Below are 19,510 nucleotides of genomic sequence, written 5' to 3'. Positions count from 1 at the left end.
CCAGCTCCTGTGAATCTGTGGGAAGACAAGGGTTTCAATCCCAGGACCTGAGTAAACTCGAAAAGTTGCAAAGCTTATCCAGTGATTTCTGGGCAGGACTTAGACCTCGTTCATAACAGTAGTGTCACCACCGTGCATTTGCCTAGAGTCGTGCATTTTTGAGAGCGCTGCATTGATCCCCTCAACAGAGTCTCCCCGCCTGGGGTTTGCAGTTACATAAGCTGACTTCCCGTTCCCCCTTTGCCACCTAACAGATGCTGTGACCTGGAGCAAGTTCCTGAACCTCTCTCTCTCTCCTTCCCTCGTGTGCCAAATGGAGATCATAACAAGACCTACTTTGAAATATTGTTGAGAGGTTTGAGTTACTTGCATACGAGTGCTTGACACCATGCCAGGAGTTAGCCAGAGCTCCGTTTTTGACCTTCTTTGTTGTTATTAAGAAGGACATGGATAAAGTGTAGATAGTATGGCTATCAGCTAGCTTTCTTTCCTTCCTTCCTTCCTTCCTGCCTTCCTTCCTTTCTTTCTTTCTTTTTCCTAGTTGTACTCATAGCTGTGAGTTATTGCAGTGAAAGGTTACACAGCAAAACCAGCAAAGGGAAATGGCCCGTGCGGCAGCATCGGGAGGTAACTGGGCCCAGGGTCCTCTTCCAGGAGAGTCACATAGGACATGCTAAACTCCCCCAGTGACAAGCGATGACAACACATGTGAAATGCTAGCCACCTGAGCTCGTGAGCAACTCAGAGCCCAGGATTTTTACAGTCACCATCTTGCCTCACGCCTTCAACATCCCCAGTTCCCCAGAAGGGAAGCCACTGTTCAGCATAAACCACACTGGTTGTTTGCACAAACCATTCAGGCGTAGTAACTCTCATCCGTTAGGGTGGTGGGAACCCTCTCTCAAAATTCAGGTTTCCAGGTGCCAGTGAAGGGCCCACCTTGCAAGAGGGCCTTTCTAAGCGTCCGTACTCTCAGGCCCGCTGTGAAAACTCTCCCCTACACAATCCATCACCTTGGCCCTGTCCAAAGCATCGTTATGGCAAAATTATCTGCAGGACTCCATACAGCAAGGTGAGTCCAATCTGCAGTGTTGACTTGAGCTCTTCCCTTTGGGGCCTCTGAACTAAGTGGAATTTGGCGTGAATGGCTCTGTCCAGGGCTGAGGCAGGCATGCTGGTCACTGATGAGGCGCACGGGAAGGGCGTTCCCGGGCACAGTACTTACTCGGTGCTTCTGGAGACACAGCGTCTACTATCGTTAAGGCCCTCCAACAGGGCATTTGTTAGTCGGATGGTACAGGTTAGCAGGTCCCCAAGGTGGCTTCCCCCCGACAGGGTTTCCATCCCTGGGATCCTTAATCTGGTCTGGAAGAATTCGGTTCAGCCTCTGGTTTCAGAGGCATTGCAGCCAGCTCCAAACAGCGCTGCTCACCCGTGACATCAGCCCATCAGTGACATGGGTGTGGGTGACATTCGTAACTGTTCTGTGTGGAAAGCACAGGAGCTGGGCCACCTTCGCCCTTTCATAGTTGGTGCTGTCAGGGGTGATCTTGGGCTCAGCCATCAGTTTGAATTCAAGGCCTGGAAAGCACCTGGAAAGGTAGCAGGAGGACCTTTCATTCAGGAGGAGGGGAAAGCTTCCAGGAACAGTTCTGAAAACCAAAGATTATTAATTCCTTTTCCACGTCTACCCACCCCATGCCTCCCCAGGTGCCAGGGCTTTGATTTCTCCCATTGACACAAAATCACTGTGTTTTAGTCATTAATCAAAACGTTACATTTTTTTCATTCCTAAATGCTCACCCAGGCTTCTTTTTTTTCTTTCTTTTTTTTTTTTTTTTTTTTGGTCTAGAAAGGTCATACGCAAGAGGGAAAAAGGAATTTTCACAGAAAAATATTTTTTTCATTGAAGTCTAGTTGATTTAGAATGTTATATTAGTTTTAAGCGTACAACCTAGTGATTCACTATTTTTATAGATTATACTCCATATGAAGTTATTATAAAATATTGGTTATACACCCTGTGGTGTACATTACATCCTTGTATCTCATTTATTTTATACCTAGTAGTTCATACCTCTTAATCCCCTACCCCAATCTTGTACCTTCTCCCACTCCTCTCTCCACTGGTAACCACTAGTTTGTTCTCTGTATCTGTTGGTCTGTTTCTGTTTTGTTATAGTCATTCGTTTGTTTCATTGATATTATCTGGATTACACATATAAGTGAAAACATACAGTACTTGTCTTTGTCCATCTGACTTACTTCACTAAACCTAATACCCTCCAGGTCCATCCATGTTGTTGCAGATGGCAAGTTTTCATTCGTTTTATGGCCAAGTAGCATTACATTATACACGTTCTTTATCCATTCATCTGCTGATGGACACTTAGGTTGCTTCCATATCTTGACTATTGTAAACAATGCTTCTGTAAACCACATAAAAATTTTTTGATATAACTTAAGCAGAAAGAAACATCATGTTCAGAAATTGGTCAGGGCAGAATCTTGAATTTTAAAATGTTTCAAAATAGGTTTATATAACCTCTTTTGTCCTGATCATTTATCCAGTGAGCAGCCTAAAAAGCTTTACCTTTCTGGGGACAGCTGCATTTAACAATCAAACTGCACAAAAGCTTGTGTACCAGGGAAAGGTGAGCGAAGTGGAGTCAGCATCTCAGTCCACGGATGCAAACTGCAGGTAACCTCGATGTCATCTTTCTGACTGATGAGGAAAGTGAAGCGCAGTGAGGTTTTATGTCCATAATCCACGGCAAGGGGATGACAGGATTCCTGTTGAGACCAACATGCCTTAAGGAGGGATGGATTTGGTCTTAGAAGCTCCTGGCCGTTAAGTCTCACACGTGGAGAGAAAGACCTAAGGCGGCCTTCTAGTTCTCCAGCCCGTTCTCAAATATTGCATCCCTCACCTACTGCAAATGGACCTGAACCACAGCTGCCTTTGCCTGCAGCATCCCACGCGCACCTGCTGCCCACCCACTGCCTTCCATTCTCTCCCTCCCACACGGCTCTCTGCACTCATGTTACACCCATTTGGTAAATTCCAGTCTGTAAGAAAGGACTAAGGGGAAAACTTATAGCTTCTTCATAGGTAGGGGTGAGTCAGCTTCATTTTCTGGTACTCAAGCCTCAAGGCACAGCCATACCCAAGTTCAGTCAGTTACTAAATATTTGTTAGGCATCGACTCCATTCCAGGCATTGTGCCGGATCCTAGGGACATAAAAATTGAGATTTTTGATGAGCTGATCTGATTCTGAGCCAGGATCCTTGTTTACATCTTTTCCTTAAACTTTGGTTTGAGATTGAATTACTCTAATATCTTGCCTCATTACCGGACTCTACAAAAAGGTCAATTTCTCTGACCCGTTTTTTTAAAAATCTTGTTGGTAAAGAAATGTGATGGCTATAGATAATCCTGTCGTTGTAAATAATCAAGGACTTACATGCCTTAGTAGCTCCTAAATCATGTGAACTTATTTTTCTTGACATGTTGGCAAAGACAAATAATTTCTATAAAACAGATGGCATACAGAGCTATTGTTTAAATGTCAACTCCGCTGCTGTTTATTACCCTGCTTCTTCAGGGAGATATTTGCATGTTGGACTCACCTGGGCACTTGGTCTGGGAGGCAGAGAAGTTGGGAAGCTTAGCTGGGGATTACTTGCTAATAAAACCTCTTAGATGTTACAGTATGTTATGGCACTGACAGATGGTATAACTGTGATTTTATCTTTAGTGAAGATTAAATCCACATGCATTATTGTTTTCTTTTAATAAAATAGGAGGATGGCTTTCATTAATTCTTTACAGTGTTCTTCAGGATTATCATGACATTTGCAACAGTCTAGTTTGGGTCTCCCAGAAGTAGACCCTGTGAAAAGGATTCAAGGACAAGTAAATTACCAGGAAGTACAGGAGAGACCAAGAGGAGAAGTCAGACAGAGAAGGGAACCCAGCCAATGAAAGGTGTGTTCTCCTGCCAGCTACCACCAGAACTGGCTGCATAATTCTCATAGCCTAATGCAAAATAAAATCCGGGCCCCTTGTTCCAAAGTTATTAAGAATTTCAAGATGGCAACAGCAGAGTACAAGCATGTATGTGTGACCATACAGGTCACACATACATGCTACCAGCCCTGAGTGTGTGTGTGTGTGTGTGTGTGTGTGTGTGTGTGTGTGTGTGTGTGTGTGTAACAGAAGTTTAATATCAGAGAAACTCTAGGGTATAGAACCCAAGTCTGAGAGTCTTCCCATCTGAGGAGTGAGGGACCTGGATATTCATTGCCACCTTCCATCACTGATAAGTCCACAGCTGCTTCTGGGCCTGTTAGCTTTGCGCAAAGAGGTGCAGTTACTGGCAACTGGAAGTTCAGCAGGGGCACGCTCAAGTTGTAAGGCCCCAGGAAGGTGGATGGCCCGCAACAGTGGCCAGCACGCTACCCAGTTGCCAGAGAACCTCCTGGCATCACAGGTCAGCCCCAAGTCTCCCGAAAAGTGAGCTACCTTGCTGAGGGGGCAGCCCTTGAAGTTCCCTCCTTTAAAAATAATATCCCCTCAATCCCTGTGCTTGCTATCTGTATCTGAGCCAGCTCTTTCATAACTAAGATAGCCATCATTTTCTACCTGTGAAAGTTCCAGCATACTCACAGAAAAAGGGCGAAAAACTACAATCCTGAGTTCTTAAAATGCAGCTACATTTGTTTTCCAAATATCAGCTTGCTGGACAAGCTGTTTCTTCCCCCTGTGCTTCATTTGCCCCATCCAGGAAGAACAGAGAATTATTCTCAGTTTATTTCCACAAGATTTGAGGGGTCTACATCAGAAAAATACAGGGAGGGTAGGTTTAAAACAATGAATTCATTCCTAAGTAATAACAGTGTCTCTTAAAGCTGTGGGGTGGGAGTGGAGGAGGAGGAGGAGGAATTGGCAGGAAGGTTTCCACTGAGCTCATTTCAATAGGCCATCTTGCACGTGTTTCTTTGAAGGGGGCATAAAAATTATGTTTCAATTAGAAAATCCCCCCCACCGTTTTGGCTCTTTAGTCATTGCTGTGTGTCACAAACAATGACTCCTAAATTACTGTGATGGTTAATTTTATATGGCAACTTGACTGGGCCACAGGGTGCCCCGATCTTTAATCAAACATTATTCTAGATATTTCTGTGAGGTTGTTTTTGGGTAAGATCAACATTTAGATCAGCAAACTGAATAAAGCAGATTTGCCCTCCCAAAGTTAGTGGGCTTCTTCCAATTAGTTGAAGGCCCAAATAGAACAAAAAGCCTGACTCTCCCCCAAGGAAGAGAATTCTTCTTCCTGCCTGACTGCCTTTGAGCTGGGAGGTCAGCCATCCTGCCTTCAGACTAGCACGGAACTGGTGACTTTTCCTGGGTCTCGAGCCTGCCGACCTTCAGAGGGGAACTACACTATCAGTTCTCCTTGTTCTCAGGCCTCAGGACTCAGACTAGAACTAAGCCTTGGGCTGTCCTGGGTCTCCAGCTTGTTGAGTCACCCTGAAGATCTTGGGACTTGCCAGCCTCCATGATTACATGAGCCAATCCTTATAATACACACACACACACACACACACACACACACACTCTCTCTCTCTCTCTCTCTCTCTCTCTCTCTCTCTCTCTCTCTCTCTCTCTCTCTCTCTCTCTCTCTCTCTTAGTTCTAATGAAATTACATGTAATTCAGTTTTCACAGGATGATTAGACTATCAGCTAGTTAGAGGACGTCGAACTGCTGTCATCTGTCCAGGTGGCTAAAGATTTCAGTTTGCTTTATCCAGGCCAAGGAAAACAGAGCTGAAAACTTAGCATCCTAGCAGCTGGGCAGGGGCGGGGAAACTGCAGACACCAGGAACCAAATACCAGGCAACACATGTCATCACCATTGATGTAAAATGGTGGGGTGGGCAGGTCTGCTGAAACCCCAGTTATTAAAATCCTTCTGGTTGAGCAGTCCAGTCTCATGTGAGCAAACAAAGCCAGATAGTTTGACTTCAACTGGATCTGAAAGCAGAGCTCATTCACACATCTGTAAGAAGTGAACTCTCATGGAGCTGTGTACCCTCTGCAGATGTGCTCTCCTCTCCCCAGTACGAGTGAAGATTCCAGAGACCTGTGCATGAGGACAGGGCCCGAGGGCTCTGCATGCCAACTGATGGCATGTTCATTCATTACACAGTAATGGCTCCCTATTAAAGAGAATTTGTGTTTTAGAGCAAACCTCCTTGCAAGCCAAAAACAATGGCTTCAGAGGTTCATGAGACGCTCCTGCTGAAGTCAGGGGGAGTTGCTTCCCATGTAGGTGATTGTGCTGAGTGGCCAGAATCATGGATGACAATTAATGGGCCTTACAATTTGCATGTGGCTCTGCCCTGCAAGAAGACTGGGCTGCTAGGGGACCGGGGTTAAATGGCCTTCTTTCACCCAAACTAGCTTGTCCAAGACTCCACAATAGGTGGGCTGCTGTGCTGAATTTGTGCAAGGTCATCACTTACAGATGTAACTTGTATGGAATGTTGTAATGAAACTGCCAGGCAGAAAGACAATCCGCTCTGCACGGAGAAATTCCCATTGTGCGCTAACCTCTATAGGAGAAAGCAACACCTAAGAGTGACATCCACAGACCCCCTTCCGCTTCCTTCACTGCATGGGGACCCCTGACTCTGGAAAGTCTTCGCATCAAGCATGGGAACCTTGCTGAGTTGAGTGGAGTGTCCCAGGATGACAGAAGCTTTGGAGTAGCAACAGGCAGAGGCAGTGGTGCCTGCGCCTTGCTTCACAATAAGCCACACCCCTTAGTGAATTTGTATTTACAAGGATCATAGATTCTACTTGCAGGCATATGGAAAGAAGGTCAGATGAATTCTGCAGAAACAGATGGGTTGAGCTGTGTTGTTCAGACCGAAGTTTCTCCTTCCCCTGCACATTGAGGCAGATCTAGCTGGCAGAAACCTTTGAAGCTCTGCGTGTCCCATCTGGCCGCAGCCCTCAGGACCCCGTGGAGAGACCCACTCAGCTTCTGCCTTGCTCTCTTCTTTCTGCTCCATCCCTGACTCTTTCCCCGTCAGATGGGGAAAGGGGGGGCCCGAGGGCACCTCTGAGTGTCTCCTGGCTTGCTTGTACCCGCCAGAGATATTTTCATCCTTCACATCCTGAGTTCTCTCAGCTGCCTTTGGCTTCCGCCTTAATCCCTCCTTCCACAATGCTGTCTGTCATAGCTTTCCTTCCTTTTTCCCCAGCAACTCTGTTGACAACCAAAATCTCCCACCTGAGCTCTAGATATTTCCAGTATGGCCTCCAGCATCATGATTCCATTAGGCTTCTCCACCTCCTCCTTCCTGTGGTTACTACGGTTACTTCCTATGGTTACTTTCCTACAATGATTTTTTCCCCAGTGCTCTCACTTGGCTCCTTACTTTAGGAGCTCTTCCATGACTGCACTCCCAAGTCTTCACATTTATGAAAATGAGACTCTTCTTTGATGCCTCTTTCACCTCCTTCTCATCTTCAGGAGGTACCCAGTTTCTAAAGAATCAACAGCACGTTCAATATTATTCAACATGCAATGATAATATCTTTCTGTTGGAAGGCCGAGTTATGACAGATGCCCTTAGATGGTACCAACGTATATTCTTGATCACATCTTTTGAATTTTTATATATTGGCCTTGGGTATGAATGGTTGCCGCTACTCAGATTTTCTGTCAAGTCTTGTTTACTTTTCCTGAACACCACAGAAAAGGCAAAATATGTATAAGATTCACACTTAAAATCCAGGGTCAGCGGTACTAAACGAATTCCTGAGCCTTCATATTTTTTACACAACTTCCTTAACTTTTCAGGAATCAAAATAATGCAGCATAAACGGCCCTGAACCTGGAACCAGGATACTTAAGTTTCAGTTACAGTTTTGTCCTTTATTAATTAAGCAAATCTTTGTCTTGGTTTCCATATCTGCAGACTGGATGTACTGATTTCTGTCTTTCCCAACTCAGCTCATGATTGTTGGGAAAGTCAAAGGAGGTGAAGTTCATGGCTGCACATTCTAAATGTAAGCTGGGCCCCAAGTGCCAGGGACTCCTTCATACCAGCATCTGGGGCTCTGTTAGGTACCAAAGCCATAGTCATATGTGGGCCAGTTGTCTATTTCCATTCCTCTTGGTACTCTAGATGAAACGCTGCCCTGTGTAGTAGCTAAGCAGATATTTGAGGGTTTTATCCCATGTCATTTCTCTTACATACCTTTTTAAGGAAGAAGATACTACCTTTATGAGCCTCTTGCTTTAAAAGCCCAAAGGCCAGAAGAAAGTCCTCATTAGGTTCATTATGGAGAATGAATACAGGTGGTGAGAACAGAAGGCCCGGGGGTACAGTTTGATAGCATACTGAATGTAGTTGTGAAAAAAGAATTTGAAAAGGACAGTATTTTTGAACACGAGCTTATTGAAAAAAGTGGGATTGAAGAGGAAAAAGAGAAGAAAGTTACATCACACTAAATAGACTTTAAGGTACATCAGACTATCTTAAATGATAGCTATAAAACCTCATTAGAAGGGAAGTGCTTTTAAAAAAAGCTTCCTGACTTGGTTATAAATGGCTCACTGGAGTCCATAATGAAACGGTTATTGAATTAGGAAAAAATGATGATAAATACCAGAAGAGAGACCCTAGAAGATGAATATATTCTCAGCAGCATCTTAGAATTTGGTCTGAAGTGGAAGCATGGGTTAGGGTCATAATGGTTGCCAAGTAGTAGAAAGGGCTCCGGACTTGGAATTAGAAGCCCTGACTTTGAATCCTGGCTGCTGCACATCTACTCATGTCCCCGAAAGACATCTGTTCCCTGCGCATTTGTTTCCTCATCTGTAAAATGGAAATGATTACTGATACATAGCGTTGCTGTACAATTCCACTGAAATAATGACTAAGAAAGAATGTAGCAAATGTTACGGTTGGTGCCCCAGGATTTGTCTCCAGGGGTTCCAGGTGATTAGGGCAGTCGTGGTAACCGTCCTTGCCAGTAATTAGAACCCAGGCCTGAGTCACTCACTGAGTGGCACCCTCCCAGTGACATGGATTGGTCCAAGAGTGAGCTTGTGACCTCATCTGACTCATTGTCAGGGGACAGGGTGTTTGGAGGTTCAGAGAGAATCACATAGAGTCAGCTTCTCTTGCCCTCTAGTCTTGGGAGTGTAGAGCTAGCTGACTGGTATGGGGCTGCTCCAGCCAACTCCTACCAACATGAAGATAAAGCTGAGAGGCAGGAGCAGCACAGAGTCAGAAGAACCGCAGAGCAAGGGAAGCAAAGGGCCTAGATTAAGGCAGCCCTGAAGCTAGCTCTAATTCTGGACTGTGAGCTAATACATACTTACCGCTTAATGCGTTACTTTCCTCCAAAAACATCCTCACTGATTCAGAGTGCTCAGTAAACTGAATACAGAAGACAGTACTGGAATCCCGTCGTAGTCCGGCATGCAGGCTTTGTGGCTTATATAGACCGTGGCCCAAACCCTGGCTCTCCTACTTGTAGCTGTATGACCATGGGCAACTTTATTAACCTCCTTAAACCTCAGTCTCCTCACATGTAAAGTGTGTCCATTGCAGATTGCATAGTAACCCGATGCAAGCAAAGTGCTTGCCCTGTAGTAAGCGGTCAGCAGATGTTGTTATGCTGCAGAAATATGAGGTGTGCTGAAGGTCAAATGCATCAGCACAGAGCATGCCTAGGCTGCTGGTGCAGTCATGATTTAGGGGCTCTGCTCCTTAAGGACCCTTGCTGCAAAGGAATCTGGGACACACAGCCAGGGAAGCCGGGGGTCTAGGCACAGCGCCCAAAGCTGGAGAAGTGCTGGGCTACAGAGTCCCTGGCAGGTTCTCTGATACTGGCGGTCCCCAAGCCTACTGGGAGGCAGGTTGTTGAGTAGAGACAGCATGAGATTTGGAGTTGGACTTGCACTCTGTCCAGTCACCGTCTTCACTTCTCAGAGCTGTGCTTCCTCTTCTACCAGATGGGCATGATAGTAGCTGCTTCCCGAGGTTGTTGAAAAGATGAAGGGGTACACAAAGCCTTGTGTGTGCTGCCTGGATCTGGGATTGAGGACTAGGTCCCGTGTTGCTTCCTAGTGACTCCCGAAGATCCTCCCTCGCCAACATCACTTTCAAATGCCTCTAAAGGTTATTCAAGATTTACATGGGGAAAGCCCAGTTCCTCTGTTCAGCCATGTTCAAGCAGGATTGCTTATACTTTCGGATTTCAATAGATCTTTATTGGCAGGTAGGGCACATAATATTTAAAATCAGGTGTATTCAGTTGTAATTTATATACAACACAATTTACCCATTCCAAGTGTCCAGCTCAGTGAGCTCTGACTAATGCATGTGCTTGTATAACCACTACCACAATCAAGATATATAACATTTTAATCACCCCAAAACATTCCCTCACGCCTCTTTACATCTGAACCTCTCTCAACACCACTGGTCCCAGGTAACCACTGATCTGCTTCTTATCACTATAGTTTTGCCTTTTCTAGAATTTTATGTAAATGGAGCTAATCATACAGTATATAGTATTTGGCGTTTGGCCTCTTTTAATTAGCCTAATGGTTTTAAGAACCATCCGTGTTGTTATCTGTATCCTCAGTTGTGTGTGTGTGCGTGTGTGCGTGCGCACGTGCTTTATTGCTGATAAGCATTTCACTGCTTGGATGTACCTCATTTATTTATCCGTTCACTAGCTTATGGACATTTCAGTTATTTCCAATTTGGGCTATTTATTATGCATAAAGCCACCGTATATATTTGTATATATGAGTCTTCGGGTGGACACATATTCTCTTCTTTTGGGTAACAGTATTATTGTGGGGTCACATGATGAGTGTATGTTTAACTTTAGAAGAAATTGCCAAACTGTTTTCCAAAGTAGTTTTACTATTCTGTATCCCCACCAACAGTGTATGAGAATTCAGCTTGTTCCACCAACGTTTAATATTCTTAGTCTTTTTAATTTTAGCCATTTTTAGGGGAGTATGGTGATATGACACTGTGGTTTTAATTTGCAGCCCCCGATGTCTGATGATGTTGAACATCTTTTCCTGTGTTTATTTGCCATCCATGTATCTTCTTTGGTGACATATGCATTCAAATTTTTTTCTCAATTTGCTAGAGTTGCTTGTCCTTATTGTTGCGTTAGAGGTCTTCTTCTTCTGTATCCAAATCCCTGATTAGAAATAACTTCACTGTATTCTTCCAGCCCATTGCTTGCCTTTTAATTTTCTTAACAATACTTTTGAAGAGAAAGTTTTTTATTTTGATCAAGTTTAACTATTTTTTTTTTAATTTTATGATTCATGTTTTTGACTCTGTTTAAGAAATTGCTACCTAATCCAAGGTCACAAAGATGTTCTCCTTTGTTTTCTTTAAAACTTTTATGCTTTTTGCTCTTACGTTTCAGTCTAGGCATTAATTTTTGTGTATAGTATAAGGAAAGAGGTGAGGTTCATTTTTCCCCATATGAATATTCAGAGTTTCCAGTACCCTTTGTTGAAGTATTATCTTTCCCTTATTAAATTACCTTGTCATCTTTGTCAGGAAACAATTGACAATATATTTGTGAGTCTGTTTCTGGAATGTGTTCTGTTCCATTGATCTATATGCAAATCCTTACCCAGTACCACATTCTCTTGATTACTGTAGCCAAATAGAATTCAGGTAGTGTGTACTGTCAGTCTTCAGACAGTGTTTTACTTTTTTAAAAAATGTTTGCATTTGTAAATAATTTTAGAATCAGTTTCTCAATGTCTATAAAAAGCCTGATAGTGCTTCGGTTAGGAGTCCATTGAATCTATAGATCAATTCAGAGAGAATTGACATCTGAATAATATTGAATATTCTGATCCATGAATGTATTTAAAGCACATTTCTTCAAAACTACAATGAGGTATCACTTCACACCGATCAGAATGGCCATCATCAAAAAATATACCAACAATAAATGCTGGAGAGGGTGTGGAGAAAAGGGAACCCTCTTACAATGTTGGTGGGAATGTAAATTGATACAGCCACTATGGAGAACAGTATGGAGGTTCCTTAAAAAACTAAAAATAGAGCTACCTATGACCCAGCAATCCCACTACTGGGCATATACCCTGAGAAAACCATAATTCAAAAAGAGTCATGTACCACAGTGTTCACTGCAGCTCTATTTACAATAGCCAGGTCATGGAAGCAACCTAAGTGTCCATCGACAGATGAATGGATAAAGAAGATGTGGTGCATATATACAATGCAATACTACTTGGCCATAAAAAGAAATGAAATTGAGTTATTTGTAGTGAGGTGGATGGAACTAGAGTCTGTCATACAGAATGAAGTAAGTCAGAAAGAGAAAAATAAATACCGTATGCTAACACATATATATGGAATCTAAAAAACAAAAAAAGCGGTTCTGAAGAACCTAGGGGCAAGACAGGAATAAAGACGCAGACCTACTAGAGAATGGACTTGAGAATACGGGGAGGGGGAATGGTAAGCTGAGACGAAGTGAGAGAGTGGCATGGACATACATACACTATCAAACGTAAAATAGATAGCTAGTGGGAAGCAGCCGCATGGCACAGGGAGATCAGCTCGGTGCTTCATGACCACCTAGAGGGGTGGGATAGGGAGGGTGGGAGGGAGGGAGGGAGACGCAAGAGGGAAAAGACATGGGAACGTATGTATATGTATAACTGATTCACTTTGTTATAGAGCAGAAACTAACGCACCATTGTAAAGCAATTATACTCCAGTAAAGGTGTTAAATAGAAAAAAAGAAACTGCCAAATATCTCTTACTGAAGAGGACCACAAGGAGATGAGGTAAAACACAGTTAGGAATTGTACCTGTGAAAGGAAACATTGGGAAAAACTGCGGGGGCCCTCTGCTCGCACCTGGCTCACAATGGCAATGGAATTTGGTACGTGGCAAAGTGTGTGCTGGGCTCTCCCACGTCTCGTGGTGCTCGAAGCAATGTCTCGCGGAGTGTGCTCTCTATCATTCCTCGTGGCAGACTGTCCTAGTGAGAGGAAGCTCCACTATTCATGCATAAGACATGTCATGGTAGTAATAGTAGCACTTACTCATATTTACATTTATATGTCTGGTCTTTTCTTAATCTATTTCTCAGAAAGAAAACTCAAATACTGGACTGTCTGGTTTAAAACCAGACACATGGCAACCATATTTACTAAAACTTCACTGGCTGCCAGGCAATGTGCTATTTGCATTCACATGTATTATGTGTATTACATCTTATTAAACCATTGTAATGGTAAAAAAAATAAAGCAGATTTCTAATAAACAGCATATAATTGGGTCTTGATTTTTTAAAAACCAAATCTGACAATCTCAGCCTATTAATTGGGATATTTAGGCCATTTAATATAATCTACATGGTTGGGTTTAGATCTGCCATTTTACTATGTATTTTATTTGTCCCATCTGTTCTCTATATGTTTGCCTCTTTTTCTGCCTTCTTCTGTTTTTTGGATTTTGTTTTTGCACTGGTAATTTAATTTTTATTTTTAATCTATTTTTTAAAGTTAAACAATTTTCTAAGACTTGTAATAAAAACAGGTTTCTCTGCTCCAGTCCTTACAGCCTTGGGCCCTACAGCCTACAGCTAGTTTCTAGTCTCTCAGCTATTTCTTTCGGCCTTGCACCTCCATATTCTGAAATGATAAACCTACACTGCCATTTCTTGAGTTTTTGAAAATGTAAACTTATCTGTTGACTTTCTATCATGGGAGATTATGAATTTGCATTCTTGACCCATTCTTCTTCCCTTATTTCTTCCAAAAAATTGTATTAGAGATTTGGTTAACTTAATATGTATGGTTTATACCCTTATGATTATGTAAATACTGCTCACTGATGAACTAATTATACTACTTAGAGTGTAATATGATCCCAGTCCCTTTCTTGTACAGCTTAGAATTTTTTCTAGCATTAATAATGACATTTTCTCCCAATTATCTTAGGCTCCTATGTGGAGAATTTGATTCCAAATTCTCCAACAAAATTGTAAGGCCCCTCTCAATATTATTTTCCACATAATCAAATGCATCAGGTCACAACCAATTTCTTTTAAATGTTTTCTCTACGAGCCGTCCCCAGGGAGCCTGTGCCCCCTGCTCTCTGGGGCTGTTTCTGCCTTCTTTTGAACGGAGAATTTTTTCTGATTCCACTTTATCTCCATGTGCACCTTATTAGCTATACATCTTTGGGTTTTAGTGGGATTTTTGGTTTGGGGTGGGTTTTTTTGTGGTTTGTTTTAGTGATTGAACTAATGTTTAAATGTAATTTAACTACATCTTTACCTTAGCACAGTCTATCTGTAATGTATCTATCTACATTACAGATTACTTTCTTACAACCCCTCTCACCCTTTATGCTATTGTATATTTTACTTCTACGTATGTTAGAAAGCTTGCAATATGTTTTTATATTGGCTTTAGTGAATTATCTCCTAAAGAGATTAAAAAATAAGAAAAATATACTTTATATAGCATACACTTACCATTTCTTTCATTCTTCATTCTATTGTATACATCCAGATTTCTACCTGATACCTATTTTTCATCTGCTTGTGAAACTTCCCTTAATATCTTACACTAAACATTCTCTGGCAATGAATTCTCTCAGCTTTTGTTAGTTTGAAAAGCATATATTTTTTTCTTGGTTATTAAATAAGTTGAAAAGTTGATTAATTAGAATTAATTTTTAAAAGGTTGACAGGTTTTGTTTTGTTTCTTTCCCTCTCAAGACTTTAAAGATGTTATTTCATTTTCTTCTCGTTTATGTAGTTTCTGACATGAATTCTACTGTCAGTTTTATCTTTGTTCTGTAAAATATCTTTCTTCTCAGTTGCTTTTAAGATTTTTGTCTTTATCACTGATATTCAGTAGTTTGATTATGATGAGCCTAAATGTCATTTTCTCTATGTTGGTTCTGGCTGAGGTTCATTGAGTCTTGGATTTGGGGTTTATAGTTTTTTATCATATATGTACATTTTTGGTTATTACTTCACATAATTTTTCCCCTTTCTCTCTTTTCTTTCCTTCTGGTGCTCCAGTTATACATATTTAGACCATTTCATATTGACATCCATGTCACTGATGGTCTATTTCTTTAAGTCTTTTTTCTCTATGTGTTTTATTTTGGATAATTTATTTTGTAATGTTTAAAAATTCACTGATCTTTCTTCCTGCTATATCTAATAGCTCTGCTAATCGGCTATTAATTCTGTATAGTGTATTTTTAAATTTAAATATAGTTTTTCCTGTCTACAATTTCCATTTGTGTATTTTTATTATTTTATTATTTCCTAATTATGTTCAAATTTTACTTTATATCTTTGTACATAGTTGTGACATCTACAATATTTTTAAGTTCTTGTTTAATTTCATTATCTCTCATTACAGTGTCTGTTTCTATTGATTAATTTCTCTCCTGAATATGGATCATATTGTCCTGCTTCTTTTCATGCCTGGTGGTGATTTTTAATTGGATGCCAGAGATTATAAATTTTACATTGTTGAGTACTAGATTTCATTGTATTCCTGTAAAGACTATTGTTCTTTATTTTGAGGTGCATCTAAGTTACTTGCAGATTAGTTTCATTTTTCAAGGCTTCCTTTTATGTTTTGTTATGACAAATTCAAGGGAACCTTTTTTCTGGGAATAATTTAGCCTCACGACTATGGCTTGACCCTTCTTAGGACTGTACCGTGTGGTCCTTGTTTTGGGAGACCTATCCTCTCTGGATGGTGGAAATATAAACTATTTTCAGCCTTACATGAGCTCAAGAAATGATTCAACCTACTCCTTCATAGTCATTGCTTCTCTGACCTCATGCATTTCACCTCATGCACGTTCAGGTTAATACACAGCAGAAGACTATAGCGAAACCTCTGCTGTTATCATTTCTTTGCAATACATAGTCCTGCAAGTTCTAGCTGCCTAGACAGCCCCTTCCCTACCCCACCCACACACCTGTGTTTACCTCTTCTTGAATTCAGCAGGCCCTCCAGACTCTGTTCATGTTTCTTCTCTCAGTGTTTCAGTCTGGAAGCCATCACTGGGCAGTTGGCTACAGAGATTATAGAGCTCGCTTCATTTGTTTTCCTTGAGTCAGAGATCAAGTTTTATGTTACCTATTGTCCAATGTCTGAAAACAGTGGTTAACGGTATATGTTGTTCCTGTTACAGTTAATCATTAATGGACAGAAGCAACTATCTCTCTATATTTTTGCCCATATTCATATCCTTTGGTCTGTTGGATTTCATTACTCCTTTATTATCTTCCTGTAGAAACAACCATGGAATATTGGAGAGTGGAGAGTGGCAGCTGAAATGGAAAGATAGGCTCATATCTACTTCAGCCTTCTCTTCACCCATATTTCAGCTACAGTCACATAAAAAAAAATAAATGATCCTTGAATATCCACTTAAAATAGATTAACTTATATTAATTAAAATCCTGAACCAAGCAAGTAAGGCATGTTAAAGTGAATTTTTTTATTTAAAGTTTCAGGGTATGAAGACTTAAGCTTTTTTCCTTTCCGCATACAATTTGAAAAATCATTAACATTGAATAAATATAGAGACAAATGGAGAAAAACATCTATGAGCTTTAAATTCTTACCTTTCTGGGGTCTTCTATTAAATGTCTATAATTACAGTAATAAAAGAAAACTAAAATAATTTGTAATTTTAGAGTATATAAAATTTTAATTAAAAAAATAGGTTAGGGACTTCCCTGGTGGTGCGGTGGTGAAGAATCCGCCTGCCAATGCAGGGGACATGGGTTCGAGCCCTGGCCTGGGAAGATCCCACATGCCACGGAGCAGCTAAGCCTGTGCACTACAACTACTGAGCCTGCACTCTAGAGCCCACGAGCCACAACTACTGAGCCCACGAGCCACAACTACTGAGCGCACATGCCACAACTACTGAAGCCCATGTGCCTAGAGCCCGTGCTCCACAACAAGAGAAGCCACCGCAGTGAGAAGCCTGCACACTGCAATGAAGAGTAACCCCTGCTTGCCACAACTCGAGAAAGCCCGCGCCCTGCTCGCCACAACTAGAGAAAGCCCACGCACAGCAACAAAGACCCAACACAGCCAAAAATAAATAAATTAAATAAATAATTTTTTTAAATAAATAAATAAATAAATAAAATAGGTTAATAATACATAGGAGGACTTCCCTGGTGGTGCAGTGGTTAAGAATCCACCTGCCAATGCAGGGGACACGGCTTCGAGCCCTGGCCTGGGAAGATCCCATATGCCGCGGAGCAACCAAGCCCATGTGCCACAACTATTGAGCCTGCGAGCTACAACTGCTGAGCCCGCGTGCCACAGCTACTGAAGCCCACATGCCTAGAGCCCGTGCTCCACAACAAGAGAAGCCACTGCAATGAGAAGCCCATGCATCACAACAAAGAGTAACCCCCGCTCGCCACAACTAGAGAAAGCTGCGCAGTAACAACCAAAGCAGCCAAAAATAAATAAAATAAATAAATTTAATAATACATAGGATGCTTTACCTCTTGTAAAGATCTTTAATAAATTTTTTATGTGTTGCTAAATTGATAAATCTGAATCTCCTCATGCTTCTCTGTTTTTATATGCTTCCTACCAAGGAAAGCTGTTTTGACTCTCTTCCTGCAGCAGCTTACCTCCAGTTTATTTTCTTTCCTCCCTTCCCTCACTTGCCTTATCAAAGATATTATCCAGGCAGGTAAAATGGAGAGCAGAGGCAGTTGTCCATATAATTCAGCAAACCCGATATGGAATTTTAGAGAGACAAATTTACCCATAATAGCCATCTGTGTCTATCAGATTCACCAGATAATTGTTCAGCTTTTCACTTCCTTTTGGCAGGGCAGATAGAGATGGAGTGAAGCTAAGAGAGAGGGTAGATCATCAAACAGATACAAGGACAACCTTTTAGGATAAATATGCTGTATCTTCGCTAAGGGGAAGTTGTGACTTACTAATTTGGGAATGTGATCTGAGAATGTAATAAGTGTGTGAACCAAGGAGAATCAGTAAACATCATTTGTTTTGACCTTTAATATGGCTTTCGTAAACACCAGCCCAAAAGTGGATTAAAAGAAGATACAAGCAAATAGCTAGATTATCATTAGATTGGGGAAAAAAAGTTGAAGATAGAGCAATTTTGTCATGGATTTAGAATGAACAGGGATGCAGCTCAATAACAAAAAAACAAACAACCCAATCCAAAAATGGGCAGAAGAACTAAATAGACATTTCTCCAAAGAAGATATACAGATTGCCAACAAACACATGAAAGAATGCTCAACATCATTAATCATTAGAGAAATGCAAATCAAAACTACAATGAGATATCATCTCACACCGGTTAGATTGGCCATCATCAAAAACTCTAGAAACAATAAATGCTGGAGGGGGTGTGGAGAAAAGGGAACACTCTTTCACTGCTGGTGGGAATGTAAAATGATACAGCCACCGTGGAGAACAGTATGGAGGTTCCTTAAAAAACTAAAAATAGAACTACCATATGACCCAGCAATCCCACTACTGGGCATATACCCTGAGAAAACCATAATTCAAAAAGAGTCATGTACCAAAATGTTTATTGCAGCTCTATTTACGATAGCCAGGACATGGAAGCAACCTAAGTGTCCATCAACAGATGAATGGATAAAGAAGGTGGCACATATATACAATGGAATATTACTCAGCCATAAAAAGAAATGAAACTGAGTTATTTGTAATGAGGTGGATAGACCTGGAGTCTGTCATACAGAGTGAAGTAAGTCAGAAGGAGAAAAACAAATACCGTATGCTAACACATATATATGGAATCTAAAAAAATGTCATGAAGAGATTAGTGGTAGGACAGGAATAAAACACAGACCTACTAGAGCATGGACTTGAGGATATGGGGAGGGGGAAGGGTAAGCTGTGACGAAGTGAGAGAGTGGCAGGGACATATACACACTACCAAATGTAAATTAGATAGCTAGTGGGAAGCTGCAGCATAGCACAGGGAGATCACCTCCGTGCTTTGTGACCACCTAGAGGGGTGGGATAGGGAGGGTTGGAGGGAGGGTGACACAAGAGGGAAGAGATATGGGAACATATGAATATGTATAACTGATTCACTTTGTTGTAAAGGAGAAACTAACACACTATTGTAAAACAGTTATACTCAAATAAAGATGTTTAAAAAAAAAAAAAGAATGAGCAGGGATAACGGGAAACAAAAGGGAGAGATAAATTGGCATTTCTTCAATTAGCAAAATGATGGACACAGATCAGGGCTGGAACCATAGTGGTTCTCCATCTTTATGGTACTCTAGAAAGTTTTGCTAATAAAATTAAGGGCTTTTTTTTTTCCAATTAGAAAAATAGCTGAGGAGGACAAGACTTGACATATGGATAGGAA

At 41.4% G+C, this 19,510-nt stretch overlaps 1 protein-coding gene across 8 annotated transcripts in view; it reads left to right on the top strand.

Moving 5' to 3' along the window:
* Positions 1–19,510, top strand: part of NCKAP5 (NCK associated protein 5) — a 1,012,185-nt gene that overhangs the window by 922,362 nt on the left and 70,313 nt on the right. Inside the window, exon 16 of one of the 8 annotated variants that reach the window (XM_067025892.1) lies at positions 16,385–17,230. The exons of the other annotated variants lie outside the window; for them this stretch is intronic. Coding sequence (XP_066881993.1) covers positions 16,385–16,425 — 41 coding nt within the window. The 3' untranslated portion in view covers positions 16,426–17,230. Of the gene's footprint in view, positions 1–16,384; positions 17,231–19,510 lie in introns of those variants that run through there. 8 annotated transcript variants of the gene reach the window in all.

The sequence above is a fragment of the Kogia breviceps genome, chromosome 2 (genome assembly GCF_026419965.1).
Source record: "Kogia breviceps isolate mKogBre1 chromosome 2, mKogBre1 haplotype 1, whole genome shotgun sequence".
In the NCBI taxonomy this organism is placed as follows: domain Eukaryota; kingdom Metazoa; phylum Chordata; class Mammalia; order Artiodactyla; family Physeteridae; genus Kogia; species Kogia breviceps.
The sequence above is the reverse complement of the archived record's forward strand: the minus strand, read 5'-3'. Positions and strand labels throughout refer to the sequence as shown.